This window comes from Camelus bactrianus, chromosome 10 (genome assembly GCF_048773025.1).
Source record: "Camelus bactrianus isolate YW-2024 breed Bactrian camel chromosome 10, ASM4877302v1, whole genome shotgun sequence".
NCBI lineage: Eukaryota > Metazoa > Chordata > Mammalia > Artiodactyla > Camelidae > Camelus > Camelus bactrianus.
In genome coordinates this window covers 8490581-8509894 of record NC_133548.1, presented here as the reverse complement: position 1 = coordinate 8509894, position 19314 = coordinate 8490581, and the positions used below count along the sequence as shown (strand labels likewise).

General features: G+C 56.1%; 1 protein-coding gene across 2 annotated transcripts; it reads right to left on the bottom strand.

Annotated features, from left to right (window-relative positions):
• Positions 1 to 1914: 1914 nt before the first annotated feature.
• CHRM1 (cholinergic receptor muscarinic 1) lies at positions 1915 to 12003 on the bottom strand. Of its 2 annotated transcripts, none has more exons than XM_010956465.2 (2): positions 11911 to 12003; positions 1915 to 4382 (listed from the first exon to the last, which is right to left on the bottom strand). In XM_010956465.2, the coding sequence occupies exon 2, from the start codon at positions 4305 to 4307 to the stop codon at positions 2925 to 2927; it is 1383 nt and encodes a 460-aa protein (XP_010954767.1). In that variant the 5' UTR covers positions 4308 to 4382; positions 11911 to 12003; the 3' UTR covers positions 1915 to 2924. The 2 variants fall into 2 exon arrangements, with proteins under 2 accessions (XP_010954767.1, XP_010954768.1); XM_010956466.2 differs by lacking the exon at positions 11911 to 12003 and adding an exon at positions 11213 to 11274.
• Positions 12004 to 19314: the final 7311 nt, after the last annotated feature.

The window sequence follows — 19314 nt, the reverse complement described above, 5'->3', positions numbered from 1 at the left end:
CAGAGAGCCATAGAGGTACTTTTCCTACAGTCCCTCTCATCCTCTTAACTCTTCTGGGAGGGCTCATTTCTCTTTCAGAGCTGAGGACTCTGAACATAGACATGCCTAAGGGGAGGGGACCTGGACAGGTGTGGCCTGTGCCTGGGACAAGGGCCAAACGGGACCTCCTGGCCTAAGTCCTGATCTGAATACCAGCTTTGACCCCACAACTCCTAGCCTCCAGTGGAGGTCTGCCAGTCTGATCCCAATGCTCCTCCTTGGCTTCCTCAGTCCCTCTACCTCCCAGGACCAATGGCTTCAATACAGGGCAGGGCATTTAGCCCTAAAGGAGGCTCAGGGCTAAGCAGTGGTAAGGGAGGGACCCTCCCAGAGTCTTGAGCTGACAACCCAGAGGCTGTGCTAGTGGGAGGGGAGGATGGGCTCTGTGTCCTACAGTCATTCTCCACAGTGCTGTGAGCCTGCCAGCCTGTCCTGTCCACCTCTTCAATGGATTGCCCCTGCCCATAGTGTTGGAAGCTTCCTTTCCCAAGGATTCTGGGAGTCCTGACAGCTGTGTGTAGAGTGAATCTTCACTTCCTCTCTCTGCAAGGGTTTAGCTCCACCCAGGATCTCATTCCTCTAGGCCAGCATTTCTCAAACTGTAGCCTGCATCACAATCACCTGGAGGACTTGTTGAAACAGATGGCTTGGCTCGACCCTTAGAGTTTCTGATTCGGTAAACCTGAGCTGACCCTGAGAACTTATAGATCTAACAAGTTCCCAGGTGATACTGAGGCTCCTGGTCAGGACCACTGTGCAGTGAAGGATTAACTCCGCAGGTCTGGGTTGTCCAAACCCCCCACATTCCAAAGAAAGGTTTAGCCCTTGCCTGGCTCCTGAGACATAGCCCCTAAACCTGACCAGGGATATCCTGCCTGATAAGAGTGTCTCTGTTTACCTGGGTCCCATGGGTCTTGTGGTATCAGTTGAGCCTTTAGATGGGCTGAAGATGAGTTACTAAGGTCAGCCATGTCTAAAGGAGCAACCTCCAGTAAACATGGGACACCAAGATTTGGCTCAATTTTCTTGGTTGGCAATAATTTATACAACTGGAAACAGACCCCTTATTGGTGATACACTGTTGCTGGGAGAATTAAGTGCTGTCCCTGTGACTCCCCTGGGAGAGGACAAGTGGCAGCTTGCAGCTTGTCTCTCCTGGACTCTGTGCTCTTTTATCCTTTGCTGACTTTAATTTGTATCCTTTCACTGTAATAAACTATAACCGTAAGTTTAAAAACTTTACTGAGTTCCCGTGTTCCAGCCCATGACAGAACCTCTGGGTGGTTTTGAGGATACCTGATGACAACCACACTTTGAGAACCACTGCTCTGTGCTGCAGGATCAACCTCTCTAGGCTTTAGGGTTTGGGGCCCCGTCACCAATGAAGTGCCTTATAACCTGGCCTGAGGGGCCTCTTTGCGGAGTGCTTTGCAGGGTTGTGAACTCCCCAGAAGCCTGGGTGTTGCTTTGTGGGGGGTCACCCTGAACAGTCCTCCTGGGTCACACTGGGCCTTAGTCTCCCCATTGTAAATGGGGCTTTGGAGCAGTTCTGTTTACCTGAGGGTAACAGGGGCCCCAGAGCCTCCCCATTTGGCAAAGCTGATGACGAACATGCTGGGCTGTGGCCAGGGACAGTTTATTTCACCGTCTCCCTACTTCCAGTAGCCAGGCCTGCCCGTTACATCCCTACTCACCTGAGCCGGAGATGCTGGGTGCCGCGGCCCAGAGGTTTCAGTAGATCCAGCCACTCAGTGCTGCTCCTCCTGGGACCACCTTCAGGGCAGTGGCCCATTTCTCACAGTACCTAGGCCCTCCCTGCCCCATCCTGCCCTGGCTTAAGTCCTCGAGCCAACACAGGGAAGAAGGCCCCTTGGCGCCTGCTGGTTATGTGGCTTTATTCACAGACTCAGCACTTGCTGAGGTTGGGAGGAAAGAACATTTGGGGCCAGGCTGAGCCTGGAGATAAGGGTGGCTGGGAGGCCATGCATGGGTCAGACTGGGGAGCTCACAGGAGAGAAACTGTCAGCTGGGCCAGGCCTGTGGAGGGGGTTGCCAGAGGCAGGCAGCATGCAGGAGGTCTGGCGAGATCTGATAGGGCAGATCTTTCCGGGTGGCGCCTGTGAGCCAGGGAGGGAGGGACTGAGGGTTTCTCTGGGGCAGGGGGTACAGTTGTGGGGCTGGAGAGCAGTCACCCTGCCCCTCACTCCCAGGGAAAAGACATAATGGGACAGTTGGGACCACTGGTGCCTGGTCCTGGTGCTGCCTTGGGACTTGATGTGTGACTGACCAAGCTGGTCCCTTCTGATGTCATTGTCCTGCTGATGCTTGGACATTTGTCTTGGGGATGACCCACGCAGGGACATTCCAGGGACATGTGTCAGGTGGATGGACAATCCTGGAGAGTGTGCTTAGGGCCCAGCAGAGTGGGCTGTGCCTGGGGAGGGAGGAGGTCCCCAGTGGGGGGGTGCTCCCTGGAGCCAAGCTTTTCTCTCTATGGTTGGTGTCAGTTCCCTGCTGGCGGTGGGGAGGGGGGTGCCATCTCCCACTGCATGCAGGCCAGCCCCTGGGCCAGGGATAACTGCACAGTTTACCTCTTTTCTCCTGGCCCTCCCTGCTGGCTGGCTCTGGACAGACTTCCTGCCTAACACAAACAAGGAATCCAAAGCCCGGATCCTCCTCCTGGGCCTTCTTCCTGGTGAAGAGCCCATTCCCTCCCAGCAGGGAACAGAAAAACCCATTCCCCGGGTTCCCCTCCCTGCAAAGTGTGGAAAGTCGGCAGGGTATCTCTGGGCTATGCAGGATGGTGACCTGGGGGCCCCAGGTCTGAGGTCAGAGCCCTGCTTCCGACCAGGGACTGGGGTGGAGGGAGGCAGGCGAGGGGTCCATCAGCACTGGCGGGAGGGGGTGCGGTGCACAGAGCCAGGGCGCTTGGGGATCTTGCGCCAGCGACGCTTGTCCCAGCGGCAGAGCAGCAGCAGGCGGAAGGTGTCCCGGAAGGCTTTGTTGCAGAGCGCGTAGCACAAGGGGTTGATGGTGCTGTTGACGTAGCACAGCCAGTAGCCCAGCTCCCACAGGGTCTCGGGAACGCAGTCCTTGCAGAAAGTGGACACCAGCACCATGATGTTGTACGGCGTCCAGGTGAGGATGAAGGCCAGCAGGATGGCGCTCAGGGTCCGAGCTGCCTTCTTCTCCTTGACCAGCGAGAAGGTCTTGCGCTTGGCCAGCTGCTCCTTCCCACGGGGCTTCTGGCTCTTGCCCGCTCGCTCACGCCCCTTCCGGGTCGGCCTCTTGACCGTATTCGGGGAGCTCCGGGGCGGCTGCTTGGCGGGGGCCTGCGCCTCGGGGTCCACCATGGGCATCTTGATCACCACCTCGGAGCCAGGCTCCTCACCCTCCGAGGATGTGAGGGACTCCATGGAGCCTTCGTCCTCCTCCTCTTCTTCCTTCCAGCTGTAGGCCTGTAGCAGCCGGGGGGCCCGGCAGCAGCGACAGCAGCGCCCCGGAGGGGTCTCCGGGGAGCCCTCAGCCCCCGGCTGGGACCGCTCTGAACTGCTGCTGCTGCCGCCCCCCTTCCCGGGTGTCTCGGAGCCCTGCAGGGCCGCCAGCTCCCGGGCCCGGTTCTCCGTCTCCCGGTAGATGCGCCAGTAGAGCGTGCACATGACCGTGACGGGGAGGTAGAAGGCGGCCATGGCCGTGCCAAAGGTGATGATGGGCTGGGAGAGGAACTGGATGTAGCACTGCCCGGCCAGTACCGTCCGCTCCCCTACCAGATATTGCCAGAAGAGGATGGCCGGGGCCCAGAGGACGAAGGAAACCAGCCAGGCCAGGCCTATCATCAGTGCTGCCCGGCGTGGGGTGCGCTTGGCGCGGTAGCTCAGGGGCCGGGTCACGGAGAAGTAGCGGTCAAAGCTGATGAGCAGCAGGTTCATGACGGAGGCATTGCTGGCCACGTAGTCCAGGGCCAGCCAGAGGTCGCAGGCCAGTGTGCCCAGAGCCCAGTGGCCCATGAGCAGGTACGTGGTATAGAGGTTCATGGAGACGGTGCCAATGATGAGGTCGGCACAGGCCAGGCTCAGCAGAAAGTAGTTGTTGACTGTCTTGAGCTCCGTGTTGACCTTGAAGGAGATGAGAACCAGTAGGTTGCCCGTCACCGTGGCCAGTGACAGGAGGCCTGTGGTGATCCCAATGAAGGCCACTTGCCAGGGACCCTTTCCTGGTGCCAGGACGGTGATGTTGGGGCTGACGGCAGGTGGCGCTGAGGTATTCATGGTGGCTGGGTGGGGTCGGGGGGCAGCCCCTTCCTTGAGTTACAGGGCAGGGCTTCCTCAGGGGGTGGTCATGACCTGAAAAGAGAGGACATGGGCTTGGGTTGGGCCACTGGACGTCTCCCAGAGCCCGGAGTAGAAGGTGCTGGGAACGCAGCCTCTGCCCTCTCCGAGCTGCAGGCCAGACAACATCACCCCCATTAGTGGTGCCCACACCTGGTCATTTATAATGCACTTTCCCAGCCACAAATGGATTATGGATCTACCAGCAGCATGGGGGGAGGGGGATGGCCTTGGAATCCAGAGACCTGAGTCCTCATTCCAGCCTCACCACTCAGACTTCCAGTCTCAATGTTCTCATCAGGAAATTGCTTTTAATGCCTGTCTTGCTTCATGCATGTGGCCGGATGAGGAGACTCGCTCTGTATAAGGTACTGCCAAATTTTCAAAGCATTTTACTCCATTTCATCAAAACTCTCCTTTACTGAGTAGTGACCACATGCCAGACACAGTGCCAAGCACTTAACTGAATTGTCTAATTTAATTGTTGAACATTTGTAGGGGGAACGTCTCTGATGATCCCTATTTCACTGAGGCACCCATGGCTCTGAGCAGCTACAAGGCGTGGCCACGGGGACCCAGGTGGTGAGGATGCTCAGAACCCACTTCTCTTGCTCGCTCTCTGAGGCTGTGAAGATCCAGAGGGATTCGTCCATCAAATAAGGACGGATGGGAAGGCAGGGGAGGGCTCCAAAGAGGACAGGTGGAAAGAGATGGGAGCAGAGGGGCTGTGTGTGTGTGTGGGGGGGGGAAGATGCAGTCTGGGGCTAGATAGGACCCTCTGTGAGAACAACAGGGAAAGTCATACTGGACGCGGACACTTGCCTGGATATAAAAGATCTGGAGTAAAAGCAGGCAGCAGGGGCGAGGGCCTCAGCTCCGGGATAAGCGGGAGTCTGGCCCCAGCTGGGGCGTGGGAGGCCCCCTCCATCTCCCCACTCTGTTCCCGGGCCCCAGCTGAGTGGGGGGCAGCAAGGGGAACAGGAAGATCCCCCAGACTTTTCCTGAAGCTGGAGTCCAGCCCAGGCACTAAGGGTGGGTAGAGAGAAAAGCCAGGACTCTTAGCAGTTACCGGCCGGGCAGAGGTCCCCGCCGCTCAGCCGTGGCCTTGCTGCTGTATGTGCTATGTTTTGTCTGGGTCCCTCCTGTTCTGGGCGTCAGGCACTCATTTGTTTACTGAAGACATCGAGGTCTTCAGTTACCTGTGGCTGTGGCTCTAGGTGCTGTGTTGTTGGAAAAATTCTAAGGGAGAAATGCTGGGCAGGGATCCAGCAAGCCCTACTGTTCCTTGGGACCTGGTCTGTGACAGAGAGACAAGAGTGCTGTGTTTGCGAGGGGGGTCGCTGTGCGATGGATGGCCTCAGTGGTGTGTGGCTGTGATGGTGTGTGACCCGGAGTGTGTGCGGCTTGGGGTGAACTGTTGCCAGGAGACAGTGACTCCCAGTGCGAGGGGTTCCGAGTGTGACAGAACAAGCCAGAAAGGCTGTGGCTGTCAGTGCTCGTGTGCTGGGGACAATCTGCACATGAGGGGGCTCATGTGACATCCTGGTTGAAGGACCCGGACTCTGGGTTCAGACTGTCTGCACTTGACTATCCAGGCTACACCGTGTACTGGGTGTGTGGTCTCCACTAGTTATGTAACTGCTCTGTGCCTTGGTTTCCTCAACTGATAAATGGGGATAATGCTAGTCCCTGGCTATAAATCGAGGAATTACTGTGAGACTTACAGAGTCAATAGATGTAAAAGTGCTTAGAATAGCCCTGGTCCATGGTAAGCACTAAGTTCCCACTGACTCTTTTTTTTTTTCACTTTCCTATTCCTGGTTTAAACATTTTTTTTAATTATATTTTTTTAATTGAAGTATAGTCAGTTTACAATGTTGTGTCCATTTCTGATGTACAGCATCATGCTTCAGTCATACCTATACATACATATATTCCTTTTCATATTCTTTCTCATTATAGGTTGCTACAAGATCCCATTGACACTTTTTTCCCCCAAAAATTTTATTTTATTTTTCTGGCAGGGGGAGGCTTATTTATTATTTATTTAAATGGAGATACTGGGGACTGAACCTAGGACCACGTGCATGCTTAAGTGTGCTCTACCACTAAGCTGTACCCTCCCCCACCCATTGATTCTTAACACCAGTAGCAATGCCTAGGAGTGTCTGCCACTTTGATTAAAATTTTCTAATGCTATGACAACAGCAACTAATAATAACAATGGTCACTGCAGTTCTTTAGCATCCCTGAGTGCCAGTTAAAGTACTTCTCTACTTAACAGGGAACCTATGACCTAGGGGTTGCTCTTCTCTCCATTTGACAGATGAAGAAACTGAGGCTGAGAAAAGCACCAGAATTTGCCCAAGATCACACAGGTCAGGTAGGAACCAAGATTGGAGCCCAAGCAGTTTGTTCCAATGCAACTTTATTTATCAGAACGGATGGTCAGTCTGGGGGCCAGAGTTTTGCCCATTTGAATTTTCAAAAAGTATTACATTAAAATATTATTTATCTTGGTTATGGAGTTTTGTTGCATCCTCCTCCCCTAATTGAAGTTGGGCCCTGGGCGGGAGGCTGTGATCAGATTGCGTGCGCTGGGGCTTTCCCTGTGAGGGCTTTGGTGGAAACCAACCTTGACAGGTGGCCCTGCACAGCCCTTGTCCCTTTGATCTTATGAACTCAGGGCTGTTTAATGCCCTTGAAAGAAACGGAGCAACTAAGTAAGGCCCAGAGCACAAGGGGAAGACGGCATCGTGTGGCCCAAGGTCTCCCGGCTCCTAGGCTGAGTGCTGGCCCCTGACACCCCAACCCCCAGGTGCCTCAGAGCAGCTCTGAAGCCCCGAGTGGCCCCCTGAACAAAGACTTGCAAAGGCTGAGTCAGAAGAGGAGCCTGTGGGCCTGAGAGGCTGCACCTTCCGCAGCTGCAGGGGTCTCCCGTCTGCCTGGGCACGGTGCAGCCATCAGTGCTGGCCACTCTACCATCGTACTTGGTCTCTTCACCACATCAGGGGTAAGGTTAGGGTAAGGAGAGTGAGGCACTAGCCTTGGGTGCATAATTTAAGGTGATGCCCCCAAACTCAGTCATCAAGAAATTTTAATTTTAATTCAGTATTTAAAGGGTAGAAATCAATGCAAAACATCGATCCTGAACACAATTTTAAACAGACAGGACCAACCCTGCCCTTGCATAAACACTCCTATCACCTATCCTCAGCTTAATCCTGGCCCTGGTTCTGATGAAACTTGATTTACAAAAACAGACCACCTGTGGGCTGCAGGTTGCTATTTGATTTATAAAAATATTACATTATAATATTATTTATGTTGATTAGTGAAGGACTTTTGTGCCCCTCCACCCTTAAATTTTGCTCCTTGGTGGGTACCTCACCCTAATGCCAGCATTGTGGACCACAGCCCTGTGTTTGAATTTCCAAGCTGTCCCTTCCTAGCTGCGTGATCATCTGCAATGACTTAACCTTTCCTTGCCTGCAGCCCCGCAGCCCCCAGCTGATGGGGATAATAGTATCCAAAGTGCCTGGCACTGAAATGACACTCAGAGTCCTCTGTTATTATCCCCAACTCCTCATTCCGATCCATGGCTCAGCCACCTCTCACCCTGCCCTTTCCTCTCCAGATACCAGATATGGCCCCTCTCTGGTCCCCAGATTGCTCATTTGTACAGTGTAGGGGTTGGGCCAGCCTGACATCTGGGGAGATTTTACAGGGTCCTGAAACCAACGTCTTAAGATGCTGAACAGAAAGGATCCAAGTCCCCAAGGCAAGGCTGCAGAGGCTGAAGGCTCACTTAGCTTCTCCCAGGCCCTGGACCTGCAGGCTCCAAGCTCTGTGTTCTTTCCACTTGGTGACCCTCTACGCCCCACCTATGAGCTGTGAGGGCTAAGTCCTCCCACTGGGGACAGTTGGGGGAAGGAGAGGGTAGGGGTTCTGGGGAACTGGACTCTGGTTGTTGCCACGTCCTGGACCTTCTGAGCCCCTGGGATGCAGCCCAGCATCAATGACTCTGCCTCTCCTCCATAATCAGAAGCTGGGAGTCTTCCCCCAGACCCCTCTGGGACAGTAATTTGCTCTGGAGAAGGTCCCTGCTGTGTGTCCTTGGGCAAGACTCCTTAACTCCTTACTAGAGGCAATCCTCTGCCTCTTCAAGGCTACACCAGGACGAGGGGGTCAGCCAGATGATGGTTGTGAAAGAACTCGGCTTCCAGTGATGTGGCTGATTCCCCTGCGCGGGATGAGCCCTTGGCTGAGAGTCAGGGTGCTGGGGTTCAGCAGCAGCTCCAGAATTTCTACAGAGGAGGGGCTTGGGGTTGGCCATCTGGTTGAAAGGGAGGGGCTGGAAGCTGTATTTGCATAGGTATTCTGTGCAAACATCCACGGGGGTTGGGGGGTTGGTCAATGGGGATTGCAAGGGCTGGGGGGAGGCTCTTCAAGGAAGTCCTTGGGGCTGCATTTGCTTCAAGCCCTGTCTCTGCTCTTGTCTTGCTGTGTGATCTTGGGCAAGTCATTGTCCCAACCTGGTAACCTTTCAGTAGGTTGAGTGTCATGTGTAAGGGTGGGTGCCCTGTTGAGTGAGAATAAGACATGAGAGCGGGGAGTTTGTGGGGGTGGGTTGGACTCACCCTCTGAGGGTATCTAGGGTACAGGAAGTTGGTAAGGAAGCAGGAGGTGCTTTTCTGCCCAAGGCTGTTGCTTCCTGATGAAGGTCGTTGGGAGCTTTTAATAATATTATTAATATTATCATAGCAACTAATATTTACAGACTGCTTACTATAACCAGACATGGCTTTAAGCAATACACACATGATTTAATTGACCTGTTACAAAGCCTTGGGAAGTAGGTTCTGTTATCTTCAATTTGCAAAAGGCGCAATGAGGCTTTCAGACCCTAAGGAACTTACAGCTCATCAGTGATGCAATCAGGATTTGGACCCAGGTAGTCTGCCTCCGGGACTAATCTCTTGGGCCTCTACTCTAAACTGCTTTTGTGGGCATGGGGGGCTCAACAGCGTCATTGCCCACCTTGACTAGCTTGGCCAAACCCTAGTCTGAATCAGTCAACAGCGAGGAATCAGCCCTTCCTTTAGAATCTGGCCTGTGTGTGTGACAGCCTGTCATCTATCTGTGTGATGTATGATGTGGGAAGGGGGTGGCCTAGCGTAGCTCTCTGAGAGGCAGGGTGGGGGCTGTGTCTGCCTCATTTGCTGCTTTAATCCCAGTGCTTGGCACACAGCAGTAAATATCTTAGGAATAAATCCATGAATGTGCACATGGAGTCCTCCTGATTGACTTCAGGCCTATGGACATGAGGATGAGCCAGCCAGGTGTACGGGGGTGGGGGGCTTGAACCATCTCCAGAGTGTGGTCCACCTGCTCCCTCCGGTTCCTGCATCCCTTCACTTGCCAGGTCTCTGTCCCCTTGGTGAGGCCCTGCCTGGCTTGAAAGGCTGGGAGAAAAATAGCTAAGAACATCCTCATCTGTAAAATGGATCAAGGAAACCCTGCCTCACCTGCTGCCGAGAAGGCACAGGCGTGGGAGGGCGCCTGTCAGCGTTGGAGGAGGAAACACCAGCCTGGGCTCAAAGAGTTAAGGGATGAGGTCAGAGCTTTCAGCACGGCAGACAGGCCGGCAGGCCCCATTGCTGACCGCCAGCGCCCTGGACCAATCCCCAGGGGCTGGGCATCTGGTTGGTGAGAGGAAGGGGGAGGGGAGAGATTGCTGGGGAGAGGGATTCCTGAACACTAGGGTGTCCTGAATCTTATCACTGGCCAAAGAGTGCAGAAGGGGAGGCAGAAAATGAGGGGGTGCTGGGGAAGAGATTCAGGAGGGAGGAGTGAAGCCATCTTGTGGTTCTGGACCTGGAAGTTGGCAGAACCCTGCCTGGAGAGAACGGGCGATACTGGGGAGGAGGTACGAGACGGGGGCTGTGGGGTTGGGCAGCTGGGACCTCACATGTGCAGCGCGGGTGCTTCTCTGGCCAGGCCTCCTGACCCGTCCCTTCTGCTGGGGCCTTAACCCAGAAGCCAGCCTGTCAGAGGTGGCTCTTTCTCCTACCCCTGGGGTCAATTTTTCTCTGAAGGTAGCTCTTGACCTATTACAGGTGCACAAAACTTCCACCTCTGATGCCTGGCCTTTGAAACCAGGGGGTAAACAGATACAATTGATCACCTTTTCAGGCTCAACAGTCACCACTGGGAGTGCCAGCTAGCCCTGGGGACGGCAGCAGCCATCAGTTAAATGCTCATAAATGTGCTGCTGAGCCGGAAGAGGAGCGTCATCCTTAGAATCAGTGCCAAATACTCTCACTGTTGATGGACCTTAACCAGTTGCCCAACTTTAGCCGGACCATGCCAGAGCCTGGCAGTTAGCAGGCTGGGCCCTAGACCTCTGCCAGGTGCTCGGCCCCTCATCCTCCACTCCGCATGCCCCCTGCTCTTCACTCCTTGCGCTCCCCTCCCCATTTCCTTTCTTCTCTCTCCCTCCTGCCCTCCCTCCCCCATCTTTCTAGGCATCACCATGGCATCACAGCAGAACAGAAACCCAGCGAGATATTCACCCACCTCTCCCCGCCCCGCCTGCCTGCCTGCCACCAGGAGCCTAAGCTCCCATCACAGAGCTTGCTGCTCTCCTGACCCTATCATCCTGCTCAAGGAGGTGGGAGTTCAGTGCTGCACAGAGGGTGAAGAGAATGGGATTCAAGCCCCAACTGGACCCCTAAAAATCCCTTCTGTGACCATGAGCATGTCTCTTCCCCTTGCTCAGCCTCAGTCTCTCCATCTGTACAATGGGGAGGTTCCTCTTGAGGTCGCATGTGATCTCTGCCTACCTGGTTCTTGACACTCTGGACTCCTCTTTGCACTTCAGGACCCAGTTCTCAGACCTCCAGGCCCTAGACGGGGAGCCAAGAGTCACATCTCCTGCAACCCCAACTCTCCATCTCTTTTCCTGCCTTCATGGCGATGACAGCTTGCTTAGTGGCTGAGGTCAGGGGACAGATCAGTGAGCAGCTGATTACCCAGGGACAGGAGACTGTCCAGCTACAGGAGACAGTCTGACTCCTTCCGGCCAGTGGGGCAGGAGGCCCTGGGTCAGTCTGGATGGTGCTGTAGGTATGTTCTGTGGAAAGAGGTAAATCCCTCTCCACTGGCACTGATAACCCCCAAGTAGCACTTGTGTGAGTGACCCAATGAAAGCTGCCCACCCTCTCCTCAGTTGCCAGCTCTGGCAACTCTGCAAGAATCAGAGCTCCAGGTTTCCAGCCTATCCCCACATTGTGGACTCTGGGGTACTGGGATGGGTACCGGCATGGGTGCCTGTTAGTATCCATGCATTACCTGGACATAGGACTGAGACCTGCCCTGCGGAAGCCCAAGGTACTATGGACACAGGGAGGGCCCTCTGGGTCCCTGCACACATCAGGACCACATTCCCTGGCTGGCATGGCCGTCCATGTGCCCATTTGTCCCCCCGAGAGCCCTGGAGCCCTCGGTCTGGTCTCTTGCTGGCTTCTGGCCCGGCACCCACCTTAGCATCCGGCTTGTCCATCTGCCCAGCAGCCTGGTTCAGTCCATCTTGGAGGGGCTGAAGGTGGATGGGGGTGGTGGGATTCAGGGTTCCCTGAGGGAGGAGAGGAGGATGTTCTGGGACTGGCACCCTAATTAGGGGTTACACCCTGGCTCCCTGCCCTCCCCACTCTGTCCCTGGGGCTTGGGGGCTCTGCATGCTACATCGCAACCTAATCCTTTCTGGGCTCCAGGTCCAGTTTCCCAAGGGGGTCTCCATCTACTGTGCCAGCTGAACTCCAGAAAAACATTAGGTGTATACACTCGAAGCCGGGGTATTTGGAGCAGCCAGTGTCCAATGCTATGGAGCCCCCTTGGCCTCTCGACCCCTCCTGGCCCCCTCCTCTCTCTGGAGTCCATCCCAATTTCCTTCTAGTCCTGGTCCCTGCCTTGCTCTCAGGACCCTGCTTCTCCTGCCCCTACCTTGGTGGAACCCCTCCCAAACCCTCCCAAATGTACTCACCATGAGAGGGGTCTGAAGGGTCCTCAGCCCCACTGCCTCTCCGGGGGCTGGCGGCGTCTCCAGGGACCCAAACACCTGGCTCCCGGGGGGAGCTGCACCCTGTGCTGGCAGCCGGAGAGGCACAGCCAGTGATTGGCATGTCCCACCCCCTGGCACGCCAGCCTGGATGGGGGGGGGAGGGAGAAGGGAAAGAGAGGGAGGGAGGAAAGAGAGAAAAGGAAGGGAGGGGGAGCTGGAGAGAAGCCTCAGGCAGCGTCCGGGGTTGAACTGGGTCCTGGACTGTGGCCCCCTCCTCCGCCAGAGCACCCAATTCGAGCCCCGAGAGGGAGGGGGTAAGACATGAGGAAGATGAGCCCAGGAAGGCTAAAAGTCCAGAATGGGAGAGAAGGCGGATACAGGGAGACAAACACCCACACCCAATGCACACAGACTCAGCTGCACACATACACACCCCTCACAAAGGCACACTGTTTCCCCCGGGTCCTTCCCCCACCCAGCCTTAGAGCCCCCAACCCGCATGCACCATGCCCCACCACACACGCCCCAGTATTCACATGCCTGCTTCCCTCACACACACGCCCTGCCCCCTGCACATGCCCACGCGCCCACCCACCCAGCCCCACACCCTGCTTTTCCTCCCTGCTGCGAAGGAGCTAGATTCCTTCTGTTTGGAAATGACACATTGGGCCTCACGTGAGAGGCTCTAACTTGGAACAGACCCAGAGGGCTGGCGCACCCGCCCCGGGGCTGAGCAGAGAGGCGGAGCCCGCATGCTGGGCTGTGGGTTCTCGTCTGTCCCTGATCCACAGCCCGATGTCAGGGTACAGGGGTGTCTGGTTTGCAGGCACGAGTAGGGGTCCCGGTGCCTGCTCCATGCATTGCTGAGTGCCCTGCAACTGTGTGTCCCTGAGTACGCATGTCACCATGCAGCCTATATAAATGCAGGTGTCGCCCTGTCGGTCTGGAGCCAGGACGTGTGTGTCTGTATTCGGTGTGTGTCTGAGTGTTGCCCAACTGTGGAACTTGCTAATTCTGACAAGTGAGGCAGCCTCTGCCTCCCTGCCTGTTCCACCCCCAGCTTCCACTTGGAAGACAGACAGACAGGCAGACAGACAGCTCTCCTCCCAGTTTGTCAAACTCTGTCTCCCCTGACTCCCACTCAGGGCTCACAGGTGTGCACCTGGGAAATGGCAAACCTGCCCTTCCTCCTCACATCTCTTAGGCCCCCTGCTTGGCTGGCACCCATCTCCCTCAGGCCGGTTTGGATTTCTGTGTTGCGTTTCCGCAGAGATAGAGCCCTTGGGGGCCTTTTGCCTTAGAGACCTGTGTCCTACACAGCCCTCACCTGGCCCTAGAGACCTCCTGGGGAGCTGGCCACGGAGGAGGGATGGAGAGGCTACCACTGGTCTGCTGGGTGCTTTGCCCCACTGGGCCATGCTGAAGCCCTGGGGTGGAAGGCCGGGGATCCTCTATTACCATCACTGTGCAGATGAGAAAACCAAACAGCAGAGGTGTGTTTAAAATGTGGTGGGCAAGTGTTTGCACTCATGTCCCTTGGCTCTAAGCCCAGGGCTCTGGAGCAGGTCAGGTGGTTGGGACCTGCCTCCCATCTTGCCCCCTGCCCTTTCCCTGTCAAGCAACCCCCACAATCCCGATGCCTGAGGGTAATCCAGGGCTTCCTCAGGCTAAAGCCCTGTTGCCAGTGGAGCCAGGTAGAGCAGAATCCAGAATCCCTGGGGCGTGGCCAGCAGCCATCAAGCCAGTGGTAGGCACACGTGGCAGGTACATGTGGGGGCATCTCTGCTTCTCAAAGCCAGCTGCGGCTAGAGCAAGCTCCCAGCCCACCTCCCTTCTGAAGTCCAGGAGACACTGCAGCTTAGAGAAGAATCCGAGCAACCCCCTCCCACGCCGGGGTCAGCCAGAGGGTCGGGGATGGGTCAGAACTGGACCAGTCCCTGCCCGTGGGCGCGGACTCCGGCTGCCCCCTGCTGGGCTGTGCTCGGTTTGCGGCTGCGGCTTGTGCGCGCGGTGGGCTGCGTGTACTTGTGCGCGTACACGTGGCTGAATGTGGGGGTGTTAGGCCTCCACGCTCAACATCCATTTCCGAGTCTGAATCAGGCTCTCTCCTTGCCCCCTCCCCCCAACCTCCTTGGTCTCCTTTTCTCTTCTCCCACCGCCTCTGCACACGTCCCTTTAGAAATAAAAACACTTATTTTGTAGGCGGAAGAGGAGGGTGTCCAGCTCTCTCTTGCCTCCTCTTGATTGCCCCTCTCTGCCCCAAGAGGTTTGTACGCTCCTTAAGTCCGTGCAGCCGCGGAGGTAGGGGGATGACGCCCCTCCCCCCGACTCTATGACCCTTCTTGGCCCAGACTTGGCTAGGTCCCCTTACCAGATGGGGAAACTGAGGCAGGAAGGGAGGTAGGGCCAGGAGAAGCTCTCCCACCCGGCTCTCTCACCGCCCCCGCACCCGCGCCGGATTTAGCCGCAGGGAGGCTGGGAACATTGTCTTTATTTTAAGCCGCCGAGTGCGGCACGAACGCGGCTGCTCGCGACAAAGGGCTTGGCGAAGCAGCGGCAGGCGGCGCACGTGGGGGTCCAGCCCCCCCCCCGCGCGACCCCCCGCCGCCCGGGAGCGACCGGGCCTGACCTTAGCCAATTTTTTCTCTCCGGCGGAGTGGGAACCCTACAGGCGCAGGGGTCTCGGCTCCCGTCGGTTGCTATTTTTGGTCGCCTGGTGGAAGATTCACGCCTCCAAGCCATCGAGGGAACACGGGGTCGCCTCGCGAGGCTGGGCCCCTCTCTCAGCTTCCTCATGTGGAGGAGGAGAGAAGCTGCCTTGGGTGCGAATCCGGCTATGCCTCTTCCCAGCTGAACCTTCCCCGAGCAAGTTAGTGCCCCTCTCTAGGTCTGTTTCTTCATCAGTGTCTTGGCAGTTAGAAATACCTCCCCGACAGCGCTGTTGGATCATTAGTTGCAGGTTAAACTTGGCACTGGCGTTCGTTACAAGTGAAAGCCATTATTATTGTTATTTATAACTCGTATTGAACACATACTACGTGCCAGGCGCTGCTAAGAGCTCTTAATTCATTAACTGGTTTATTTCTCACAACAACTCTCTGAGGGAGGTTCTATTATTATTCCCATTTTACAGATGAGTGGATGTATCAGCGGCGCTCATCCCCAGGGTTTCGGATAGGGTGTGGTCAGTGGGCCTGGGGCCATCTTGGGACTGGGGTCAGGGTGGGAGTGTGTAGGCTGGAGTTTCAGGGATGGCAGAAACCTGTGACAGCATTTTGAGAAGGTCGGGGATCCCAGCTGAATGCCGTGCAGAGGTCGGGGAAGGAAGTCAGCGAGCTCTGGGTGTGCACACGCTGTGCGCTCACAGCCTTACCCCGACCCCCGTGTAACCCTCACTCTCGGCTTGAACCCACTTTGTAAGTTCAAACCCAGATATGCTTACCACTTCTCAGTGCTGCTTCCTCTGTTCTGGGAGAAGGAGGTGGGAGTGGGCCATCCTTCTGGCCCTCATCAGACCTGTGAAGCCCAACTGGTTGGTCTTTTAGGCCCTCAGCCTCGTTACCCCCTCCCGCCTCACCTTTCCGACGCTGGGGACTCCGGGAGGGACTAATTCTCAGATTCAAAATAAGAAACTAAAATCCAGGGAGGGGCTGCGGATAGAGCTGGCCTAGAAAGAGGCCCCGCCCACGGGCCGAGGCAAAAGTGACCACAATAAAGGCGTCACTGAACAGGAAACAGGGGTTTTCTGAATCTGGTTCCGAAGTTAAGGCCTCGTAGAAACCATTTCTCCTCCACTTACCGGGCGCTTCACCTCCCCGCCTGGTTCTAAGCTGGGAGTCTCTGGGCAGGTGGAGGGCCCGCAAGAGCCCCGCTTCACCAGCCCGGAAGCCTCGAGGTCAGCTTCCGAATAAAGGATGGATTCGGGGCGGCCCGGAGCGTGGCGTCTCGTGTGGCCTGGACCTGCGGGCCACGCTGCCTGGACCTTGCAGCGGGTGGGGCGACGCGGCTGAGTTAACCAGATGCCCGGGATCTCGTGGTGGTGGTGATTGCTGGGAACCGAGACAACGCATCCTGGACGAGTCCCTGGATCCCGGTCGGACCTGGCCGCGGGGAGGAGCTGCGTTCCCACAGGGTGTACGAAAGTGTTCTCTGTCCTGTCCATGAGGACAGGCCCTCGGGGTCCAGGTCACTTGCTGCTGCCTAGGAGTTGGACGCACTGTGGACATGCGGCCCAGGCCGAGGACAGTGCGCTATTCCTAGCGCTGTGGAGGCCCGTGCTTCTCGCTCAAATGTCTACGGCCAAAACCAGCTCGAAAAATCTGATTAACGGTATCGAATTTGCTTCGCTTGGTCAGTGGATGCCAGGCGCCCACACTTTCCGCCACATGGATAGGCGCCCCGGCCCTGGACTAGGCCGATGTGAGACTGCTGGAGAGAAATCGGGAGGCGCTTTCAGCGGGAACTTAGGGCTGGAGCCCATCCCTCAGGTCCCGATGCCCAAGGCTTCTTCCCAACTTTTCTTAGCTGAGTCTCCGAGCCCAGGGAGTGACCAGGTGAGGCAGGACAGATTTCGGGGTCTTCTGCCCCAGGCCTGGCTAAGTTTCTTTCCTTTCCTGGTAATCCCTCCCTGCGACTCCCGTGGGCTCGTACGCTTTGTCGTCGAGTCCCCACCGAGGCGGAGACCGAAGTTCAGAGCCCACGAAGGCGAGGAGTAGGACAGAGCCGGGCCAGTGGAGACTAAGACGGCTCACTCTCTCACCCATCTCTCGGCTAGACCCTCGCCCTCGAGCAGGAGCAGCAAGTCCGTCGGTGGGCAGGGGTTTGTCCCTCACCCTCCTCGCCCGCAGCATAGCGAACCTCCGAGCCTCGGCTCCCAAACCTCAGCCCCAGCGCGGGCTGCCGGGGCCGCTTCGGCGGTACGCACAGCGCTCCGCACCTCCCGCCGCGCCCTCTAGCGGCCCGCCCACCTCCGTGCCCAGGACCGGGGCAGAGAGACGCCGTGGTGCTTGCGGATGGCGTGTACCTGGTGTCGCGCGCCCCTTTTCCTTCGCAGGGAGAGGAATGATAGTACATAGTCTTCCTTCGTGGCCTATAGTACAGGCTTTTCGTTGGCAGGGGTGGGTAAGAGATGGTGCAGATCTAGCTCTCAGGAAGAAAAAGGGGCTGATGGCCCTTGATTGCAGCGCTTGCTACTGGCTGCCGCATTCATAAACGTTTTAGTGCACTTTCTCGTTTAATCCTCCTAACAGCTTCAAGATGTTGGCGCAGTTATGATCACTATTTTACAGATAGAAAACTGAGGCCCACAGATGTTGGTTAACTCATTCTGCCGTTAGATTCCTTCACAGGTAGTAGGTTTGCTCCCAGCTTGGAGCCTAACTACTTGCGAACTCTCTAAACCATTTGTAAGGCGAAGGGGTATCCCAGGAGCTCGAGAGGCCAGTGTCTCTCCCAGTCATTCATCCTGCTGTCCCCTTTCTTTAACAAACACTTACATAGCTCCAGTTGTGCGTGAGCACTGTTCTCAGTGTTTTACATGTTTTAACTAATTTAATTTTCTTAGTAACCCAACTAAGTAGGATTACTATCCCCATTTTATATATGAGGAAACTGAGGCTCTGAGAGATTCTGTCCAAGGTTGCATGGCTAGTAGGTGCCAGAGCTAAGCCAGTCCACTCCCACTCATAGCTTTAGTCCGTAGCCTAAAGATCCCCCAATGTCAATGCCAATGTACCCCCCAGTTCTCCTTTCCTCCCCATCGAGATCCCTGGACTGAGAGGGCAATCAGCCTTTCTGCCAGGGTCTAACACGACCCAGCCCTGTGGTCTCCCCCCCCCCCCCCACCTTGGCGCCTCCTGCCAGCTGCAGCGCTGAAGGAGGCCTGACCAGGGCGGGGATTGATGGGTCTGAGTGGACCTTGGGGGGCTGCCTGTTTACTTCTCCGGCCGGCACACACTGTGATTAAGAGTGCACAATCGAGTTAGGGCCAGAGCTCTAGGGCTGAGGCCGGGGTGGGGGAGGGGCCTGCGGGCTAGGCTGCCTCTCCCTATGGCACATTAGGAGTTTGCTTGAAGCTGGAGTCCCCTGGGGAGCTGGAGAAGGGGTTCTGCCCTGACAGCAGGGATAGGGGATGTGTGACCCTCAGAGGTGGGGGACCAACCTTCCTCGCCCTCCTTCCCTTTCCCACAGAGGACCAGAGGCTCAGAAGGGGAGGCACTGGGTGCCTATCAGAGGAAGGAAGCCCTTTTCTCGAAAGGAGATCTCCCAACAGAATATGGCAGCAGTGCAGGGAGGGAGGTAGGAAGCCAGGCTGGGTCTGGGTTTTGGATGGTGGGAAGCAGCCTTGCTTGGGCCTCAAGCTATCTCACTTCTGGGGTAAGTATTCGTCTCCATGTTTTTCTCCCAGGCATGTGAATCTCTCCCTTAACACATGCTCAGTCTGCTCTAGCTTTTCTGACACCAACAGCCAGGGGGGCGACTCTGTAAAACCACCCAGGGTGGGGGGAGATAGGAATAAAACCACAGCTCCAGCTCAGCCATCCTCACTGGAGCCTTGACCTCTATTCCAGGGATAGGCCTCCAGAGTTTTCAACCAGTCGTCCTTGTTTAAAAACCACACAGTGCAGCCTATAACATATTCTACTTCCTCCAGATTGATAATGCAGCACCCTCCTAAGGGAACAGTCTGGATTCTATGCCTGGCACTGTGCTCAGCACTAGGGATGGAACAGGAGAAACCGGGGCCCAGAAGCTGTGGGGTTGATGAGTGAGCTGAGACAAGATGATCCTGAGAAAGTTACCAGGGCAGACCAGAACTTTCTTAGAATAGAAAAAAAATTATAGAAAGGTAGAGGAAGGATCAGTGGGAGCTAGCCCCAGTGGGGT